The sequence below is a fragment of the Zingiber officinale genome, chromosome 6A (genome assembly GCF_018446385.1).
Source record: "Zingiber officinale cultivar Zhangliang chromosome 6A, Zo_v1.1, whole genome shotgun sequence".
NCBI classification, from domain to species: domain Eukaryota; kingdom Viridiplantae; phylum Streptophyta; class Magnoliopsida; order Zingiberales; family Zingiberaceae; genus Zingiber; species Zingiber officinale.
Genome location: NC_055997.1, coordinates 141,092,857 through 141,115,050, shown reverse-complemented (window position 1 = coordinate 141,115,050; position 22,194 = coordinate 141,092,857). Strand labels below are relative to the sequence as shown.

At 38.8% G+C, this 22,194-nt stretch overlaps 1 protein-coding gene across 1 annotated transcript; it reads left to right on the top strand.

Moving 5' to 3' along the window:
* Nucleotides 1–12,723: 12,723 nt before the first annotated feature.
* On the top strand, nucleotides 12,724–21,480 carry LOC121998372 (APETALA2-like protein 3). The gene is made up of 11 exons (XM_042553279.1): nucleotides 12,724–12,962; nucleotides 13,303–13,907; nucleotides 13,985–14,010; nucleotides 14,112–14,142; nucleotides 14,228–14,315; nucleotides 14,401–14,546; nucleotides 20,032–20,076; nucleotides 20,202–20,305; nucleotides 20,407–20,531; nucleotides 20,734–20,832; nucleotides 20,950–21,480. The coding sequence occupies exons 2-11, from the start codon at nucleotides 13,318–13,320 to the stop codon at nucleotides 21,154–21,156; spliced, it is 1,461 nt and encodes a 486-aa protein (XP_042409213.1). The 5' UTR covers nucleotides 12,724–12,962; nucleotides 13,303–13,317; the 3' UTR covers nucleotides 21,157–21,480.
* The last annotated feature ends 714 nt before the right edge of the window (nucleotides 21,481–22,194 follow it).

Below are 22,194 nucleotides of genomic sequence, written 5' to 3'. Positions count from 1 at the left end.
TTCAAATATATATGATCAAACTTCTTTCCCTCGAGGTCTTGCATCTCTAGGTCGAACTGAACCTTTTATTTAACTCTCAGTGGACAAATTGAGAATAGAATGTTGCAATAAAAAAGTTGAGGAAGCCAGTGAACACTTTTATTTTGTTGGGAAATAAGAAATGGTCTGTGTGGAGTTTCATTGGCCAAGAAGACTTTCCATGTATGGACACACAGCACCCACGTCTCTTCCTCGTATCTCTCCTTCCTTCTGCCGACAGTATCCCCACCAAAATGGCAAGCCACTTGCCAATTTAAGTTTTGTTTAAGAACACACACACAAAGCCGTTCCTTCTATTGGTATAGCCTGCTGGCCTACTTATTGGACCTGTTCTGGCATCCTCATCTATTTAGTAAAAAAATCCATTTGGACCAAAGTTGTTTTACCTTGATTTTGAAAATCAATTTTAAAGACCTCTTTAATTCAATGAGTATTTATCTTTTCTTAAAGGCAAATTTGAGAAATTAATTTCGATCATTTCAGTTCATCAAATTGCTTGGGAAATATTCTGACAAATACTGAAGTATTTGACCAAACAGCTGTGCTCAATTTGGATAAATACTTTTTTTTTTTCAATCGCATCTCCCCTCTTACTGGCTTTTCAATTATTTTTATTTTTAAAAATCAAAAACCACAGACACCATATTTTAAAAACAGTAAATTTTTTAAAAAGTAAAATTATTATTTAAAATAATAATAATAATTTAAATATTTTAAAATATATTTATTTAATATGATATAATTTTAAAAGAATTGAGTGAACGATGAGACCCATAAATAATGAATATTAATATTAAAAAAAATATGTAGGAAAGAGATATGTTATTATAATAAGTATGTGATAATAGATCTCATATTTTTTGATGAAGTAATGAGTGTTATAATGATGACACATTATGGATACTCTAACACACTAATTAATATCATAATAAATTTATTAAGTGATCTATTAATTATTATTGTAGATTTGTGTTATTAGATTTGAATTTAGAATCTATTAACCCATTCTGTTATTATCAATGTTGTAAATAGAGCATGTTTCTGATATGATTGTATAATTCAATATCTCCCTACTATCCATTGGTATTGCCGTGTAAATTTCTACAGAAGATCCACGCGTTGTACTTCTTCCCAGGATCACAGAATTTCAAGGATGACACAAAGATGATGACTATTTCGTTGTATTAAGGTTCATCTTCTTAACTTTGTGCAATTTAATTTCCACGGTAAGATTTCGATGATGTCAGATCTTGTGTATATTTTCTTCTTTGTTGAATTAATGAGGATTAGAATTCATGTTTTAGAAAACTTCCATCACTTTAATTTACATCTTTGGCAGTAAAATTAGTTCAACTTATCAAAATTATTTAAATTTAATCAAAATCCTTTCAATTTATCAAATTCATGGTAAAATTATTGTATTTAAATTCGAGTAATTTTAATTCAATTGATAAGTAATATTTTAATATAAGAGTAATTTATACATAATAATTTTAATTATATTAAATTAAAAATATTAAACTGACAGCTGCACTGTTACAACAGCCAATAAGAGTATTATTAAGATAAATATTAAATAAGTTGTATTTTTTTTCTACGGACAGCCTTTTCCATTTTTGTTTTTTTTTAAAGTAAATTTCGTCGTGACTTTTAAGGGCAGACTGTACTTGATAGATCCATCCAAACTATTACTCTACCCTAGAACTGTAAATTGAAATTTTATTAATCAATTTAAAAAAGATTTAGTCTGTGGCTGGCTGGCTGGAGGAATGAGAATTTATTTTTTTTAAAAAAATTAAATTTAAATTTAAAATTCAACTGGCTTGTGAGTTGAATTGACTGGTCTAATCAGTAATTCAAATTTAAATTTTTTTATTATACTTATTTATTTTTGGATAGATACGTGTATTGATCAATTAATCTGTCATCTATCTTAGATAGAATTGGATTGAAACAATTTTAATAGGTAAGGATGATGGAGTGGCCGGTCTCATCCCATCTGATTATGATTTTTTGATGGATAAATCCATCTTGTTATGGATCGACCCATCCCTACTTTCCTCTTGCTGCTATCTCCTGAGCTAAAAAGATGTTCTCTCATGCGCTCTTTATTATTATAAAGATTACCATCTATAATTTATCTTACGACATCCATATCAATTTTTTTATTACTATATTTAAAATTTAAAATAAATGATTCATTTTATTAAATTTAGATAATTATTTTTTACTATCTACTATATCAACTATCTTAAAATTTTCATCATCCTTAATTTTTTATTATTTTGTTCTTTTTCTTTTATTTTTTATTATTATATTTATGAAATTAATAGAAGGAGATAGATTAAAAAGATTGAGTGGAAAGAGATATTAAAAGGAATTTTATTTTTTAAATTTAAAGAATAATTATTTATCAAATTTAAATTTAAAGAATGAATATGATAATTGATGTAAAGATTTTTTAATTATCTTATCTAAAATTTAAAATAAAATATTTAGATAAAATAATTTATATGAACATTCTAATATTGATCGACAGATTGATTGAGTCATTGTGGACGAACACATTAGTCTATTGCCCACATCCGCATGAGTTGGAAAGGCTCGTTTATTGGTCAAAAATTCACAGGCCGTCAGCGCTGATACCACCAAAGTGGACTCCATTGCCTTTTTCATTCCCTAATAAAGCCTTAGCAACCAAGAGAGTGCCAACAGATAAAGATTGTCTATTAACAATCAAAATTAAAGATCCTTCGTTAAAATTCTAACTTTTTTTAAATTTTATTATCATGTAACCTACCGGTGATGGACACCGTTAAGTCGTTTAACACAATAATTAGGTGACAAATTTAATAGTTTAATAACTTAATGGCGGGTTATCTCATTATTATAGTCCCAAAGAAGATCATCAAGGTGAGACTTTTAAAGTTGGGGTTTGAAGTTGGATTGGACGTCAAGAAAGTTGAATAATATAGTAATCAAAGTCAGGAAAGGATCAATTCTCGGTCGCGTTGATGCTCTGTCAAAATAAGTCTAGTGTCACCGTCGAGTGTTCCGACTAATTTGATCAAAAGATCGATTGGACACACTAGGCACATCACTCGGTTGGATCGAACTTTATATACAAGTATAGCTGTCGAGTGCAAAATCAACCGTTGACATAAAGTCTGAGCGGATTCCGAATCTTCAAGCATAAACCCAGTCGACTACGATCGGTCGGACCTCAGAGGCTTAGCTCCCCACTTCTCCAAGTACAAGACCCTCAGCATATATCCACCCAGCCCCAGCATCGGTCGGACATCTGGGACCTAGTTCCCTATATGAGTATGACTCTTAGTCTATAGCCAGTCGACCCAAAGCTCGTCAGACTCTTTCTAGGAGATAGTATTATCAGTGAATCGTAATAATCCGTTAGGAAATATGTCGTTACTTTGTGTTGGATATTGGGGCCTAAATGGACCAATACGATTTTGAGGAGGAAAAATCGGAAGCCATCAATTGTTGAAAGTCGTAATTGACTTCAAAATTGAAATCTACGTTTCGCGTAGATAGATTTAGACTATTAATTTGCTTAAAACCGATTAAGGGTGAATGAGAAATTAATGTTCAAAGTCGGCCCAAAATAACGTTGGTTATTCATTAAGGAAATGCAAGGGAGAATAGTCTCACATCGGAAATTTCCGATGTGCATTCCTTACTTATTAATGATGTTGAGTTATTGGAGTTAACTCAGAAAAGTACCAGGTACTCTCTGCTCAGGGGCGAGCAGGTGCTCGCACCTGTGAGCCCGCCACCCGCTACGTGCGCAATGGGCGCTTTGTAGGCGCACTTTGCACTTCGCACTTCGCATTGAGGAGCTTAAATTTATGCTCCAGGTGACATTGCAGTGCCTACATGGCACTCGGGTGACGTGTCAGGCTAGTACCTGACATGGCAGTGCCTATGTGGCATCCTCGTGGGCAAAGAGAGATGACTGGACAGTTGGTTGGGCGAACGGATGGCAACCGTTGATCAACGTTGATCAAAGAAGTATGGTGGATCGCTTGTGATGCGATCTAGAGCGTTGGATCACAATGAGTCACGATCTGACGACTTGGGATGAGACATGATCTGAAGCATCAGATCAATGGATCCAGATCCGATGGCTGATAGATCTGAGGGTCACAACTCTTAGATCTGATGGATGAGATTAAAGGGGCTATGTGAAGGGTTATAACTCTTCAGTCCGGACGGCCCAGATTAATCCACCCAAAGGTCACACCCCTCCCTAAAGCCTCTTCCTTCTGTATAAATAGAACCCTCCAGATTGGAATCAAATTACTCAACTTAATCTTCTCTTCCTCAAGTATTCACTCACTCATCTTGTGCATTCAAGAGTCCAAGAAGCCTACGAGAAGGTTCGCTGGTCTCGGAAGTCGGAGTGCTACGATTCCGAGACGATTGTCGTCGTTGTATCTTGGGAACGAATTGCAACAATCCGTTAAGCACCGTAGCGGAGCAATATCGTTTACGGAGATAGTGTCGAACACTAGCCTCGACGATCAGTTTGCATACTCCGGAATTTACCGGAAACAACAGTCGTAAACGATATTCCGTACAAACTGATATGGCTACCAACGACGTTCCAACCGCCATTCCGACCGCTGTTCCGACGGCCGTTCCGACCGCCGTTCCGACATCCATTCCGCACGGAGAAAAGCCGGAGAAATTCACCGGAGCCGACTTCAAAAGATGGCAGCAGAAGATGCTGTTCTACTTAACAACGCTAAACCTTGTACGGTTTTTACGTGAAGCAAGGTTGCTTGCGATACGTGGACGCACGGAGATTTTCTGTGTCGCAACTACATTCTCAACGCCTTGGACAACACGTTGTATAACGTGTATTGTTCATTGGAGACAGCGAAATCTTTGTGGGAATCGCTTGAGAAGAAATACAAGACCGAAAATGCCGGACTGAAGAAATTCATCGTCGGCCGGTTTCTGGATTTCAAGATGGTGGACTCAAAGAGCGTCTCATCTCAAGTCCAAGATATGCAATTAATACTGCATGATCTGGACGCCGAAGGAATGAAGCTGAACGAGTCATTCGCAGTTGCTGCGGTAATTGAGAAGCTCCCTCCGTCATGGAAGGATTTCAAGAATTACCTAAAGCACAAGCAAAAGGAGATAGGGCTGCAAGACCTGATCCTGAGGCTACGAATAGAGGAGGATAATCGAAAGTTATCCGATTGCAGAGGAACCAAGCGGACTATAGACGATATGTCCAACCTGGTCGAGCCGAACGCTAAAAAGCCGAAACAGTTCAAGAAGAAGGCACAAGCGAAGAAGTTCAAGGGATCCTGCTACAACTGTGGAAAGGCAGGACACCTGTCCAAGGACTGCAGACGCCCGAAGAAGCCAACCAAGGGGCCAAAGGATGCTGCGAACCACGTCGCAACCTCTCTTGAGGACTTGGATCTCACTGCGGTTGTATTTGAAGCCAACTTGGTGGATACCAACCTGAAGCAGTGGTTCATTGATACTGGAGCAACTCGTCATATCTGTTCCGATAAGGCGATGTTCTCCAAGTATACTCCGATAAATGGCAGGAAGCTCTATATGAGTAATTCCACGACGCCGCCAATTGTCGGACTCGGGAAAGTTGTTCTGAAGATGACGTCCGGAAAGGAGCTAACACTCATTGATGTAGTCCATGTTCCCGACATCAGTAAGAACCTAGTTTCTGGAGTGGCACTAGTTAAGGCCGGATTTAGGCTAGTGTTCCAGTCAGACAACTTTGTACTTACGAAGAATAATATCTTCGTAGGAAAGGGGTACCTAGAAAAGGGTCTATTCAAAATGGTTGTAATGCCTGTACTCCGAAATATTGATGGTAATAAAATAAATGCTTCCAGCTATGTTGTTGAGTGTTTTAATTTGTGGCATGATCGACTCGGACATGTGCATAATAATACTCTTAAACGTCTCGTCAAATTAAATTTATTACCAAACGTCAATGTTGACGGAACACACAAATGTGAAGTGTGCGTGGAAGCAAAAATGACGAAACTACCTTTTCATTCGGTGGAAAGGTCAACGACTCCTCTAGAGTTAATACATAGTGATATATGCGACTTGAAATTTGTGCAAACTAGAGGAGGTAAAAAGTATTTTATTACTTTTATCGATGACTGCACAAAGTTCTGTTATGTCTTTCTTTTAAGAAGTAAAGACGAAGCCCTAGAGGCATTTAGAACTTATAAAACAGAAGTTGAAAATCAACTTGACAAACGAATTAAAATAATTCGTAGCGATAGAGGTGGAGAATATGGTGCACCGTTTAATGAATTTTGTTCAGAATCTGGCATTATTCATCAAACAACGGCACCTTACTCACCTCAATCGAACGGTGTTGCCGAACGTAAAAATCGGACACTAAAAGAGATGATGAATGCCTTGTTGATAAATTCAGGCTTACCTCAAAACTTGTGGGGGGAAGCAATATTATCGGCAAATCACATTCTCAACAAAATCCCTCATAAGAAAAGTGATAAAACTCCTTATGAACTATGGAAAGGCCGCGAGCCATCGTACAAATACCTGAAAGTGTGGGGGTGCTTGGCAAAGGTCGAAGTACCTAAACCAAAGCAAGTAAAGATCGGACCTAAAACGTTCGATGCGGTATTTGTCGGATATGCCCATAATAGTAGTGCATATCGTTTCCTAGTTCACAAATCAGACATTCCTGATATTCATGTGGGAACAACCATAGAATCTCGGAATGCAATATTTTTTGAAAACGTATTCCCAAATAAGAAGGGAAATGTTGAAAATGATAACAACGGAAGTTCAAACGAGAATGTCGTTACCAAACTTAGCTGTTATAAAAGAACTATTGACGATCAAAACAAAGAGCCACGTCGTAGCAAACGGGCTAGAGTTGAGAAATCGTTCGCCAGATTACATGACTTTCATGTCAGAAATGGAACCAAGAACATTAAGTGAGGCTCTCTCTAGTCCCGATGCTCCAATGTGGAAAGAAGCTGTCAATAGTGAGATTGAGTCTATCATGAATAATCATACTTGGGAATTAGTAGACCTTCCTTCTGGTAATAAACCATTAGGTTGTAAGTGGATACTAAAACGCAAGTATAAAGCTGATGGATCAATTGACAAGTATAAGGCCAGACTTGTAGCCAAAGGGTACAAGCAAGAGGAAGGCCTTAATTACTTCGACACCTACTCACCGGTGACAAGGATTACGTCCATTCGAGTGCTAATAGCCATTGCAGCACTGTATGACCTTGAAATACATCAAATGGATGTTAAGACTGCGTTCTTAAATGGTGAGTTGGAAGAAGAAATTTATATGGAGCAACCCGAAGGGTTCATAGCTCCAAGAAATGAGAAAAAGGTGTGTCGACTTGTTAAGTCGTTATACGGACTTAAGCAAGCGCCTAAACAATGGCACGAAAAATTTGACAAAGTAATTCAGAATAAATGAATGTGACAAATGCATTTATGTCAAAGACTCACCCAAAGGCTATATAATCGTCTGTCTGTACGTAGACGACATGCTAATAATGGGCAGTAATCATGATGTAATCATGACTACAAAGAAAATGTTGACAAAAAATTTCGATATGAAAGATATGGGTCAAGCAGATGTTATATTGGGAATTAAAATTCTCAGGACATCAGAGGGGATAGTTCTAACACAATCCCATTATGTAGAATCAGTATTGAAAAGATTCAATGCGTACGATCTTTCTACTGTAAAAACACCTATGGATCTAAGTCAACACTTAGTGAAAAACCATGGTGAGACCATATCGCAGTTGGAATACTCTCGGATAATAGGCAGTTTGATGTATCTTACAAACTGCACACGTCCGGATATTGCCTGTACGGTCAACAAGCTGAGTCATTTCACCAGTAATCCAAACGACGCCCATCGGAAGGCATTGATGCGAGTTCTTAGATATTTGAAATATACTATGAACTATGGATTACATTATGGAAAATATCCCGCTGTGTTGGAGGGATATTGTGATGCTAATTGGATATCAGATACAAAAGACTCCAAATCCACTAGTGGATATGTATTCACGATCGGTGGGGGAGCAGTATCTTGGAAATCCACTAAGCAGACTTGCATTGCTCGGTCAACTATGGAATCCGAGTTTATAGCACTAGACAAAGCAGCTGAGGAAGCTGAATGGCTGCGGAATTTCTTGGAAGATATTCCGAGCTGGATGAAACCTGTGCCTGCCGTACTAATCCACTGTGATAGTCAATCGGCGATTGGAAGGGCACAGAGTAATATGTATAATGGGAAGTCACGACATATACGTCGTAGACATAATACCATTAGGCAGTTGATCTCGAATGGAGTGATTGCAATCGACTATGTTAAGTCCAAAGATAATTTGGCAGATCCTCTAACGAAGGGGTTGAGTCGAGATCAAGTATACTGCTCATCAAGAGGAATGAGATTAAAAATCTACAACTGAAAACGACTGAAGTGGAAAACCCAACCTTGTTGACTGGAGATCCCAAGATCTTGGTTCAATGGGACAACAAAGTTTCAGAAGTTGTGGTTCAGCACAGGAGATAGTTTATCTCTATCCCAATCCTAGGATGAATTTGTGCTGTCCTACCTCATGTAGTGAGGTTAAGCTTATGCTTTTAGTGACTTCTATACCTTATAAGGTGGAGTATGGTAGGATACTCTTGATAGAAGTGTCACCTATGTGAGTGTGAAGACAGGCCGCTTCAATGAAACACTCATGAATCCAAGATGGTGTCCATGGCCAAAACGGAACCAACCATGAGAACCTAAAGTAGGTGAGATAGGTCTCTGTGTGGGTGTTATTGTCTTAGTATACAAAAACAGCTGATCACGTTCACTGCGCAGCTTAGTATACTCGATAGCATTCCACTACGGAAGGTTCAAAGCCACAAGCTACCTCTCCCGATGCAGTGACTTATCGATTGGACTCTTGTAAAGTGTCAGCATGCATACACGCATTACATTAATTTCCATTCATGTGGGGGATTGTTGGATATTGGGGCCTAAATGGACCAATACGATTTTGAGGAGGAAAAATCGGAAGCCATCAATTGTTGAAAGTCGTAATTGACTTCAAAAATGAAATCTACGTTTCGCGTAGATAGATTTAGACTATTAATTTGCTCAAAACCGATTAAGGGTGAATGAGAAATTAATGTTCAAAGTCGGCCCAAAATAACGTTGGTTATTCATTAAGGAAATGCAAGGGAGAATAGTCCCACATCGGAAATTTCCGATGTGCATTCCTTACTTATTAATGATGTTGAGTTATTGGAGTTAACTCAGAAAAGTACCAGGTACTCTCTGCTCAGGGGCGAGCAGGTGCTCGCACCTGTGAGCCCGTCACCCGCCACGTGCAATGGGCGCAATGGGCGCTTTGGGCGCTTTGTAGGCGAGGAGCATTGAGGAGCTTAAATTTATGCTCCAGGTGACATTGCAGTGCCTACATGGCACTCGGGTGACGTGTCAGGCTAGTACCTGACATGGCAGTGCCTATGTGGCATCCTCGTGGGCAAAGGGAGATGACTGGACAGTTGGTTGGGCGAACGGATGGCAGCCGTTGATCAACGTTGATCAAAGAAGTATGGTGGATCGCTTGTGATGCGATCTAGAGCGTTGGATCACAATGAGTCACGATCTGACGGCTTGGGATGAGACATGATCTGAAGCATCGGATCAATGGATCCAGATCCGATGGCTGATAGATCTGAGGGTCACAACTCTTAGATCTGATGGATGAGATTAAAGGGGCTATGTGAAGGGTTATAACTCTTCAGTCCGGACGGCCCAGATTAATCCACCCAAAGGTCACACCCCTCCCTAAAGCCTCTTCCTTCTGTATAAATAGAACCCTCCAGATTGGAATCAAATTACTCAACTTAATCTTCTCTTCCTCAAGTATTCACTCACTCATCTTGTGCATTCAAGAGTCCAAGAAGCCTACGAGAAGGTTCGCTGGTCTCGGAAGTCGGAGTGCTACGATTCCGAGACGATTGTCGTCGTTGTATCTTGGGAACGAATTGCAACAATCCGTTAAGCACCGTAGCGGAGCAATATCGTTTACGGAGATAGTGTCGAACACTAGCCTCGACGATCAGTTTGCATACTCCGGAATTTACCGGAAACAACACTTTGACACATGCATGCAATATTAATGGAGTCTTCCTCCACCTATAGAAGGTTGTCGTACATACTCCACCACCAGATATACTTGACACCAGACATTCTGTCACCTTATAATATGGTGATTATGAGAGGCGGTATAAAAAAAAGGTCTTCTTTGTTAGCTAGGTTCACGTATGAATGTATACGTATCTGTACACTCACTCATTTATATTATTGTTCTATTGTTTATTATTTTCTCCATTTCACTCGGCTACTATTCTAATTTAAGCATCGAAGTGTTCATGTCAAAGACTCCTTCCCTGGTTCTCGCTTAGAGTCATCTTGTCACAGTTCAAAGTTTTCTTCCAATTAATATACAAGTCACCTCGTCACCACCCCTAGTCAGCGCACCATCTCCCTTACTTTAAGACATGATTAATTCACAATATAATGCATTACAATCAAAGGGAAATTTTCGTGAGATTGATCCGCTGTGAACGTTTCACAATTTACTTTGATAGTCGGGATCGATCGTCCTTAATATTAGTAAGTATAAATTGAATATTCAATGATAACTAAAAAAATATATACAATAAAGGGGTAGTTACAATTATAACATGATTATATTTTTACTCTCTGATCACTTAAGGTAAGACTAGGATATGTAACATACGAGGTTAAAAGAATTCATATAATTAATCCCATTTGATAGAATATAAATTTAATTATTATTGTTGTGGTTCAGACTCTCTGCCTAATTATATACATTCCAGTTAACATTTATGTCAATAAATGCTTTTATTTGATCAAACCAAAATTAGTTCTTCATTCCGGACATTAATTTCTCATTTAAATGAAAAATTAATGTATGACAATTTACTCATTTAAAAAATATATTTTTGTTACCTAAATTTATAAATGTCGAATTTATAAATGAGACCTCGGTCGGACCACGCTACTCCAATTGCCCGTAGGGCGAAAATAGGTGTAAATACATTTAAAAATAATAATAATAAAAAATAAACACGTGGCCTATATTCATTAGACTTGGACCCATTGTGTGTTTGACTAAATTCTTCCGCACATGATGCCTCACGTGCCTTCATTATTTCAATTTGACGTGCGGCCTCCTCCTTTCCTAAACATCGTATTTATTTACTCGCCGTTGTGCGGACGCCTTTTAAGGCAAGCGCGAGAGAAGATCCTTGCCATTTCAGGAAATTAAGGGTACATTTTTTTACCCTTTTTGGTAGGACTGGCATTTAGTCAATTTTATGTTTCCAATTTTTAATTAGAAGAATGTTTGGAAAGGTTTTTTCTTTTCTTTTTGGTGAATTTCTTTAGTAATTGGTTGGTGATACGTTATTGTCAAAATAATAAATAAATGACTAAATAGATCAGAGGTTTGATTATTACGATAATGATATAGTTGGTAGGAGATGAGTATAATTATCATTTATCATTATCATCATCACTCTTATGGAGCACCACCACCTAGATTTTGATTTTAGTAACCCGTTTTGGAAATTGTTGACAATTTAACGGATCGCACCCTTTATTTTTATATTTTTGTCAACAGTACTTGCTTTTCTCCGTGTTTACCAAATCACCCTGTGGGATGGAAAAAATCGAACACAATATTTTGAATCAAAATGAATAATTAAGTTATTTTAATGAACTTTTAAAATAAATTTAATATTACAAATTTATTTATGAGCTTCTTTGTTTATTTTTAAGTTTAATAAGAATTTATAAATTTTATTAGTAAATATTATATATAAATATTATTTATAATCTTTTACGAATTGAACATATAGTATTTAGTCTAATATATTATTTAATTAATTATATATATTGAATAAATATATAAATAAATTTATTACTGAATGTTAGTTCATTTAAAGCCTTAGGCTCATTATTACAAAGAGAAAAAAGGCGCGAAGGTTGGTGGTATTTATATGGATAATTATTTTAACATATTTAGCGGATGTAAAATATTTTATCAGATATCTTAACTTTTTCATAAAGGATCGTTGTAAATGTTTATTATGATTTATTTCTTTTTAGAGAGTTTGAAGGGTCGATAAGGCATGATGAGCAAAATTGAAAAATAAAAGGGGTGATTTGATAAATTTCTTTAAAATATTATATCCGTTTGTTGATATTTTTGGAATCAGGGGACCATCTCTTACCGTTTTAACCCACCTTTAAAATTGTATTTGCCGCCATATCCCTTACCCACTTTGACCAGTCTGAGAGCAACTCGTGGGACCCTTGTTCATCCCTCTGCGATATCCCGAACCACACGACCGGTAAAAGTCGGGTACAGAGAATCAGAGTAGTCGATTTGGTCATGCATCAGAAAAATTGGCCATGGAACGTGTACGGCTCTTATCCTTTCGTTCCTCCGAGGCAGCAACTAATTAATTAATCTTTTGCCACGTAACGTCTTACCATCCGCCCGATCTAGTCTGACGGTCACGATTTCTCACCGGGCCGATGTCTTCTCTTGCGCGCCCGGACACCAGCGAAATCGGGATACCGCCTTCGCTGTCGGTACGCACACCGTGTTATTGCGGCCGCCTCCGCCTCCGCCTCTATATATCGGTTATTGTCCTCTTTGACAAGAATATATCGCTTATTGTTCGTGGCTCCTTCCGCTGCCACCGATGGTCGCCGGCCATCTCTAGCTCCGTCACTGTCGGCCTTTTCGATTACGCGTTCGTTACTCCGTTGGGCTCATTCGCCTCTCTCGTCCCCGTTTTGGGTGAGTTCTATTCCTTCAGTCTCTTTGTGTCTTTGTTAAGTCTTCGTGTTGATTGCTAGCTCTCCTGAACGATTGGATTTGGAGTTTAGGCAGTTCTATAGTTCATTTCTATTTCTTTTTTTATTCATTGCTTTAGGGCATATTCAGTACTGTTTGTGACATGATCATTGAGGTCTGAAATAGACGTTCCGTAAGAACGATTCCGCCTTGTCCTGCTTCTACCTATCCTTGTTTTGACTCTTCTTCCGAAAATAACCAAGAACTAGATTCGGAGTGCAGACGAGTAGCTGGGGAGAAACCATTGGGTTGATTTAGGTAATAAAGGTTGAAGCTTTTTCAGTTGGAAAGAAAAGAAATGTTGGACCTCAATGTGGAGTCTGTGGGCGAGCCGACGGCTGTTGAAGACAAGGCATTTTCTGAAGTCAGCGGCGGCGCGCTGGTGGTTGCCTCGGTAATCTCTGAATCATCCGTCGTTAACGCTGCCGCTTCTGCCGATGCAGCGGCCTACGAGGACTCGTGCTCCACCGTGCCGAAATTTGGCACTTGGAAGAGCTCTTCATCGGGCGAAGGCGAGAACCATGTGGAGATAGACGAGGATAGGAACGAACTTTCACAGGAATCCGGCTTAGTTACCTGGCAGCTGTTTCCACCGGAACCGGCAGTAGTTGTGGCACCTTCCTTGCCATCATCATCAAGGCCGCAGTGGATGAAGCTTAACTTCTACCAGGAGAATGTTTTGTCACAGGTAGGTGGCTTTCGTCCTCAATCCTGGCAGCAGCATCAACGGCCAGGGCTGCCACAACCGCAGCCGCCACAGCCACTGCCGCAGCTACAGCCAAACCAACAACAGGTGAAGAAGATTAGGAGAGGGCCTCGATCAAGGAGCTCTCAGTACAGGGGAGTCACGTTCTACCGCAGGACAGGAAGATGGGAATCTCATATCTGGTCAGCATCTTGTGCCTCGAATCTCTTTGCCTTTCTGTATTCTTGCAATCAATAAACTCGAACTATCTAATCATCAGGGATTGTGGAAAGCAGGTGTATCTGGGTAAGAACTTCATGAACCATTTTATTTTCCTTGAATTTTGGCAATTGTTATGGTAGAAATTCTCTCACAGTCTTTATTCTTGTTGGATATGATACTAATAGGAGGTTTTGACACTGATCATGCGGCTGCAAGGTTGGTCTTGTCATGATGATTATCAGAATGATTGTTTTCTTTTCCAAGTTTCAGTAATCTAAGTGTTCTGAGATTATAATTTCAGAGCATATGATCGTGCTGCCATCAAGTTCAGGGGAGTTGATGCTGATATTAATTTTACTCCCACTGACTACGAGGAGGATATGAAACAAGTAATAATATGTCGTGGCAATGTAACATTTAATAGTTCTTATAGATGGATAAGTAAAACTGATAAACTCCTTTCTATCTTGTTAGATGAGAAATTTGACAAAAGAAGAATTCGTGCACGTACTTCGGAGACGAAGCAATGGATTTTCAAGGGGAAGCTCCAAATATAGAGGGGTGACTCTTCACAAGTGCGGTCGATGGGAAGCTCGCATGGGGCACTTGCTAGGAAAAAAGTAAGAAACTCAATCTGTGTTTATTTTTTGCTTATTTTTAAAAATATCTTTTAATGAAAACGTGGTACCGCCACGTTAGCGGCCCCCTCATGACGGCCCCATGTCATTGAGAGGGAGTTCGGCGGGAATTTAAATTGGCAAGTGCATGGGCAGAGACCCATGGAGGCTCCACGACTACTACAGTCATTATCCCATGCACTTACCAACTGAGTTTGAGACCAAAAAAAATTTGTTGGAAATATATTTTATTGGATAGAGTGCTTGCTCTTGCATATTACATATTATTATTGGAAAATTGATTTTCGTAATTAGTAAATTGAATAGGGATAGGATGACTATTTCATATTTAAAACGTGAATCAATTTCTCGAGTGAATGATAAATTAATATTTAAAATCATTTGAATAAAGAAAGATTGATCCAATATAATCAGACAGAAGTTTTAGCTCGCACATAAACTAGATTCATGGATGAGATTACATGAATACTAACTGAGTATACCTAAATGTCAATCCATGTGAAACTATTGAGTGAAATTAGAATTAAATTTGACTGCAAAATAATAGAAATTAATCAATTGATCGTCAATTAATTGATTAATGGATAAAGGTTAATTGATTCGTCAAAATATTAATTGGTGGCTATAATATTAATTAATTGATTAATTATTATTTACATTAGGTTAATAGATTAATTTTGGTTGCAACATTAATTTAATTAATTAATGTATATGACAAATATTAATTAATTGAATCAATTAATGATAATTGATAATATTTTAAGTAAAAAGACAAGTCCTAGGTTTTTTTTTTCACCATTCAGAAGAAATCTTAGGGGGTAATCTTTCATTCCTGTAAAGGAACCTCACTCCTTCTCAACTCACTTAATATTTAAGCCAATTTAAATTGTAAAATCTACTCTAGCTCTCTTCTCTCTCCCTTTATTCTCTTAAGAGTTTCAAGATTTCGAAAGTTCGTTAGGGGTCGAAATTTAAAGTACTCCTATTTTGAGATGTAGGTCGTTGTATCTTAGGAGGTGATTGTTGATAAATCATTAACACCTGAGCGGGGGCAATATCGTCTAAAAGAAAAAAGACTCGCTAATAACGCTAACAAGAAGGATACATTTGTTGGTGCAGCAGGGCCGGCAAGAAGGGGGTGAATTACCTGCAATCAAAGAGTATACCCTCCTCAAAGAACTTTAACTCAAAATAAAAGTAACAAGAGTATTATAAATTAAATAACAGAAACAAAAAGAGAGACGACTCAGCTATTTGACTTGGTTACAACCGAGACGGTTGTTAATCCAAGGTGGTTGGAAAGCGCACTAGAAACGTCTCATTCTTTGAAGGCGGAGAAGCCTTTTACACTTTGAGAACACAGAAGTTGCTAAGAATGAAAGTACAGAGTTTCTTTTCGTTGTCTCAAATAGCTGTTCGAGACCCTTTTATATAGGGGTTCCAACACTTATCCAGATCACCTGATCTTCGGGATCAGGATTTGACTCGAGAGGGATCGGTCGACCGATCCCCAGGTTCGGTCGACCGAACCTGATGAAATTTCCCAGCTTCCCGTCTGGATGCAGGCTCTGTGGATCGAGCTTAGGTTCGGTCGACCGATCCTTGTGTTCGGTCGACCGATCATCCAACGGTCTCTACTCGATCTAACCCGATCAAATCGCTTGACCAAGTCTGATTATCTTCGATTCGGTCGACCGATCAGAAGGTTCGGTCAACCGATCACTTCACCAATGGCTGGCTGCTTGTCGTGGCTTCTGACGTGTCATCAACAGCTGACTTTCTGATGATAGGGGTTTGGTCGACCGATAAGGGCGTTCGGTCGACCGAACACTTGTCAAATCAACGTCTTGGTTGACTTGCTCTGGTTCTGCTCACTTGGGTGATTTTGGCCATCCGGAATAGGGCTCACCCGAACCCAGTTCCCGACCTTCTCTTCGAGCAGTCTTCCGTCCCGGCTTTACGTCCCTCGAACGCCATGCACGTTCTTCTCGCCCACCGAGCCCGTCAGCTCCCTTCCCGTGTCGCCCTTCTCGCCAGCTGCGTCTTCCGCTCAACTTCCTGTGCTCCTAAGCTCCTGCACACTTAGACACAGGGATCAAACAAACATGACCTAACCTAAACTTGGTTGATCACATCAAAACAACCACGGGGTCCAACAATCTTCCTCATTTTGATGTGCATCAACCCAAGTTTAAGTTAGGATAAAAACAAACAAATAGTAATTTTAAAAATTACTAAACTAACATTTTAAGCACAAAAATTAAAAAAATTATAACTAAAAAAATTTAATTTTCCTGACTCTCCCTAAACTTGTTACTTAACCCTCCCCCTTTGATCATAGCAAAAACGGGGAAAAGAAATTTTCTAAGTAAAAAAAAAAATTTTCCAAGGCAATGTTTAAAAACTTTTCAAAGCATTATATAATTTAAATTTTAATGGTTTTGTCAGAAATTAAACATTTTATTTCGATATTTCGGCTTCCAGGTCGTGGTGAGGCACTAGGCCTTCTTGGTTGTTGGAGCAACAATCACTTCCTTAGACAAAGCTTTATAAAGAAATTTTAAACATTTAATCTCTTTTCTAACAGCTTTAATGACAATTTTAATTTAGCACAGATTTTGGAACCTAATAGAGGTTCCTTCCTACAGGATTAATAAAAAATATGGGGGTGCATAAGTTTTAGGAATTTTCCTAAGTTGACCTTGATGCTTTCTAATATACCAGTTTAATTTACCAAAAATGCTTAATTTAGATTTTTGAAAAACATTTGAACATGCAGCAGATTTCAACTTTTCAATTTGCATTTTTAAATGATCATTTTCTGATTTTAAATTATCTAGCAATTTACTTAAATCAACGTTCTCATTTTCTAATTTAAGTAAATCTTTAGAAAGAGATTTAATAAACTTAAAAGACTGCTTGGGAGTTAGATTACGTACCTCACTTACCTGTATTTCCGTAGCTCCCTCTTCATCGTAGCTTTCTTCTTCTGATGTTCCTCCCCCTCCATCTATGCTCATTCTGAGCTCGACTCTTCTTCCAGTTGATGGTTAGCCATTAGCGCTAGCCCCGAACTTTTTCGACGTCTGATTCGGAGGATGAGTCTGACCATGTGGCCTTCAGGTTCTTCTGTTTGGAGGAAGATTATCGCTTTTCTTTTCCTTTTTCCTTTTTTTTTTTCAATTTTGGGCTGTCATCTTTGATGTGTCATTCTTCGTTGCAGTTGTAGCAACAAATCGCCCTTTTATTTTGCTGAAGCCTCTTTGTCTGCGATCTAAATTTATTAGTATTAAAAAATTTATTGAAACTTCTTACCAATAGAGCCGCTTCGGATTCGTCGATCGAGGCTTCGGAGTCAGAACCGTTTATTCTTGCCTTTAATGTAATGTTCTAACTAGTCTTCTCTACTCCATTGGGCTCTACAACTCGAGATTCGTGAAGTTCAAAAGTAGAAAATAAATTTTCTAAAGTACTTACCTCGAAGTCCTTAGAGATGTAGTATGCATTTACTAAGGATGTCCATTCTGGAGTTCTGGGGAAGGCGTTGAGTGCGTACCGGATCGAGTCCCGGTTCGTTACTTCTTCTCCAAGGTTGCTTAGTTGAGTTATTAGCTCCTTAATCCTTGTTTGGAGTTGCGCTATCTTCTCGCCATTTTCCATCCGGAGGTTCGTAAGCTAAGTCCGGAGGATGTCGCGTCTTGCAAGCTTCGCTTTGGAGGTACCTTCGTGAAGCTCCAGGAATTTTTCACAGAGGTCTTTCGCGGAGTCGTAGCTTCCTATCCGACTTACCACATGAGGCGGCAGAACGTTGAGCAGGTGGAACTCAGCCTTTCCGTTGGCGACGAAGTCTGCTTGTTCCTTCTTCGTCGAGTTGTACTCTTCTTTGTCTTTTGGCGCTTTATATCCATATTTCATTATTAAGAGTATATCAAATTCAATTTTAAAATATACCTCCATTTTTCGCTTCCATGTAGCGAAGTCTCCGTCGAACTTTGGGGGATGAATGTTCGCGCCGGCCATTGTCCTTATCTTTGTGCTTCAGACGGCGGTTAGTCCTTCTGAGGCTGTTGGGCTCTGATACCACTTGTTGGTGCAGCGGGGCCGGAAAGAGGGGAGTGAATTGTCTGCAATCAAAGAGTATACCCTCCTCAAAGAACTTTAACTCAAAATAAAAGCAACAAGAGTATTATAAATTAAATAACAGAAACAAAAAGAGAGACGACTCAGCTATTTGACTTGGTTACAACCAAGACGGTTGTTAATCCAAGGCGGTTGGAAAGCGCACTAGAAACATCTCCTTCTTTGAAGGCGGAGAAGCCTTTTACACTTTAAGAGCACAGAAGTTGCTAAGAATGAAAGTACAGAGTTTCTTTTCGTGGTCTCAAATAGCTGTTCGAGACCCCTTTATATAGGGGTTCCAACACTTATCCAGATCACATGATCTTCGGGATCAGGATTTGACTCGAGAGGGATCGGTCGACCAATCCCCAAGTTCGGTCGACCGAACCTGATGAACTTTCCCAGCTTTCCGTCTGGATGCAGGCTCTGTGGATCGAGCTTAGGTTCGGTCGACCGATCAACCAACGGTCTCTACTCTATCTGACCCGATCAAATCGCTCGACCAAGTCTCTGATTATCTTCGGTTCGGTCGACCGATCAGAAGGTTTGGTCGACCGATCACTTCACCTACGGCTGGCTGCTTGTTGTGGCTTCTGACGTGTCACCAACAGCTGGCTTTCTGATGATAGGGGTTCGGTTGACCGATAAGGACGTTCGGTCGACCGAACACTTGTCAAGTCAACGTTTCGGTTGACTTGTTCTGGTTCTGCTCACTTGGGTGATTTCGGTCATCCAGAATAGGGCTCAACCGAACCCAGTTCCCGGCCTTCTCTTCGAGCAGTCTTCCGTCCCAGCTTTACGTCCCTCGAACCCTGCACACGTTCTTTTCGTCCACCGGTGTACTCTTCTGTAGCTCTCTCGTCCTTCGGACGCACCGAGCCCGTCGGCTCCCTTCCCGTGCCATCCTTTTCGCCAGCTGCGTCTTCCGCTCGACTTTCTGCGCTTCTAATCTCCTGCACACTTAGACACAGGGATCAGACAAACAGGACCTAACCTAAACTTGGTTGATCACATCAAAACAACCACGAGGTCCAACAACATTTATTACCCGAAGGAATATCTCGATAACTGAAAAAGGTCGAGATTAAAAATGGGACAAGGTACACGTTATACCGAACTCCACTAGTTCAAGTTCTCGACTCATCGTCGAGCTGACCAGACCTTGTTGTTGGATCAACACCACTAATCTTTCCAGCAACAAATACTGAATCTTAAGATTTTTTATTACATGTTTTTGGTCAACTGTAAGTTGTAATGATAAATATACTATATACATTTTGTATGATAATCTTTCTCGAGAAGTAAAAATTGAAACCCATAGTTTGAAACACAATTCTTGGTCGTGCAGGTACATATATCTTGGGCTATTTGACAATGAAATAGAAGCTGCAAGGTCTAACTGAGGATGAAATTTCTTCATTCTTCACAATAATATTCTTGGTCTTACACATGACTTGGCATACATTCCTTTAACAACATTCTTCTTTTTTTTGTTTCTTTTTTGTTCTTCGACATTAGGGCATACGACATGGCGGCTATAAAATGCAATGGTAGGGAAGCTGTGACCAATTTTGACTTGAGTGCATATAAGGGAGATCTTTTCAGTGAGGCTGACATTGAAGGTGTAGTCCACAACTGTAGACTATTTTTCCCCCCCTCACAAATACAAGGGGTTTAGTATTGTAGCTTATATATCCCTTGGGTGGTTTTGTCATCCTCTCAGGCCCTAAAGTGGATTTGAACTTGAGAATTTCTCAACCTTCTTCTATACACAACCCAAAGAGGGATCAAAATCAGCAAAATTTCCTGTTCCATAATGCTCCATTTAATGCCTCTTCTGCTAAAAAGGTATATACACTAATTTGTCATGTTGCTTCTCATGTCAGAGTCTATAGCATGCTCAGCATTAACTTAATATTTTAAGTTATTGCAAATGACAAAAATTAATGCTGAGCAAATAGCATGCTCTTTTCTATGAGAAAAGTTTAACTGTAAGCTAAAATAGCTACCATTTATATGTTGATCGGCATCAATCCTCTTTTCTCTACAGAACAATCATGCTCATCTGGAACCCACTCATATCCATATGCCCTCTGAGACTTTGCATTCTTGGACGGATCAAAATCTTGCTTTCTATTCCAGCACTGAGGTAATGCTGTACGGGTTCTTTCTGTTTTTCTCTATTATGGTGGCCATGGTTGTCTTGACACTGAAATTGATGTAATTCTTGTATACTTGGTCTTTGGATGCTGTCTGCGAAATGCAGGAAAGAACAAGAGAAAAGAGGCCAATGGGGGGATTGCAATCTCTCCCAAACTGGACTTGGCAGATGCAACGCCAAATTCCACTGCCTCTGTTCACTTCTGTAGCATCATCAGGATTCTTGACGACTGCCATCCCAAGAGCTGCCATTCCCACCCTCAACACGCAAGCTGCAAAGCCATATCCACTCCTACCCCACGGTCTTAAATAATCGATAGGGCAGAAGTTTAAGATGTCCTGTGCGTGGGATGCAACCACAACAACAACAACCAAAAAAAAAAAAAGAAGAAGAAGAAGAAGTTCGTCTGTCCGAAAATACTTAGGAGTGGCGCAGGATGGGCAACTGCAACGAAGAATAAAAATGAGTGTGGTGATTGTGTATAATTTAACTGTAGAGAAATAAAGCATCACGGGTGAGACCTTGTCTTTTTGCATCAGTCCACTGAACTGATTTAATTGTATAATAAATGAGAATAAAGTGCAATGTATCAGGGTGGACGTAGATTTCCGAATTGACTAAAAGGTACCCTTTATTTTGACGATTTTTTTTTAAAGGTCATACTAATTGTGTTTTTTTTATTCTACTCTTTTTGTCAAATGATTTTTTTTTCCTTCCTTTGCTTATACATGTTAATTTTCTTCTCTTTTCTCTCTCTTTTTGCATGCATCCATAAGTACTATGGTTCATATTAGGTTTGATATGTTCATATCTTATCATATTAGAATTTAAAGTTGATTCTTTCAATAATATTTTAATACTTTCGAAGAAATAGAAATAAACAATGAAAGGTATCATTGGATTCCTTGCAGTCTCATAAATTCACAGAATCTAAAATGAATTTAATCAGACTACCTATCTAAATCTATGAGTAAGTTTCAGACAAAATCTACTGATGAACCTAAACAGGTTCGATTGAATCAATTTTAGGTCATGTGGATTTTTGAGACCGTAAATAGTCTAATTGTGTTCTCCATTACTTATTTTGACTTCTCCGGATGTATTAAAATTTAATAAGAAAGAATCAACTCTAAACCCCAATGTGGACCTGATATAGATTAAAACTCATTGATGAACTTAGACAGGTCTAATTGGATCAATTTAAGGTTCTTTGGATTTTTGAGAATGTAAGGAGTCCAACGACGTCCTTTATTACTTATTTCAACTTTTCTAGATGTATTAAAATGTTATTAAAATTATCAGCTCTAAATCCCAACGTGGGTTCACGTTGGGCTTGATATAGAATCATAT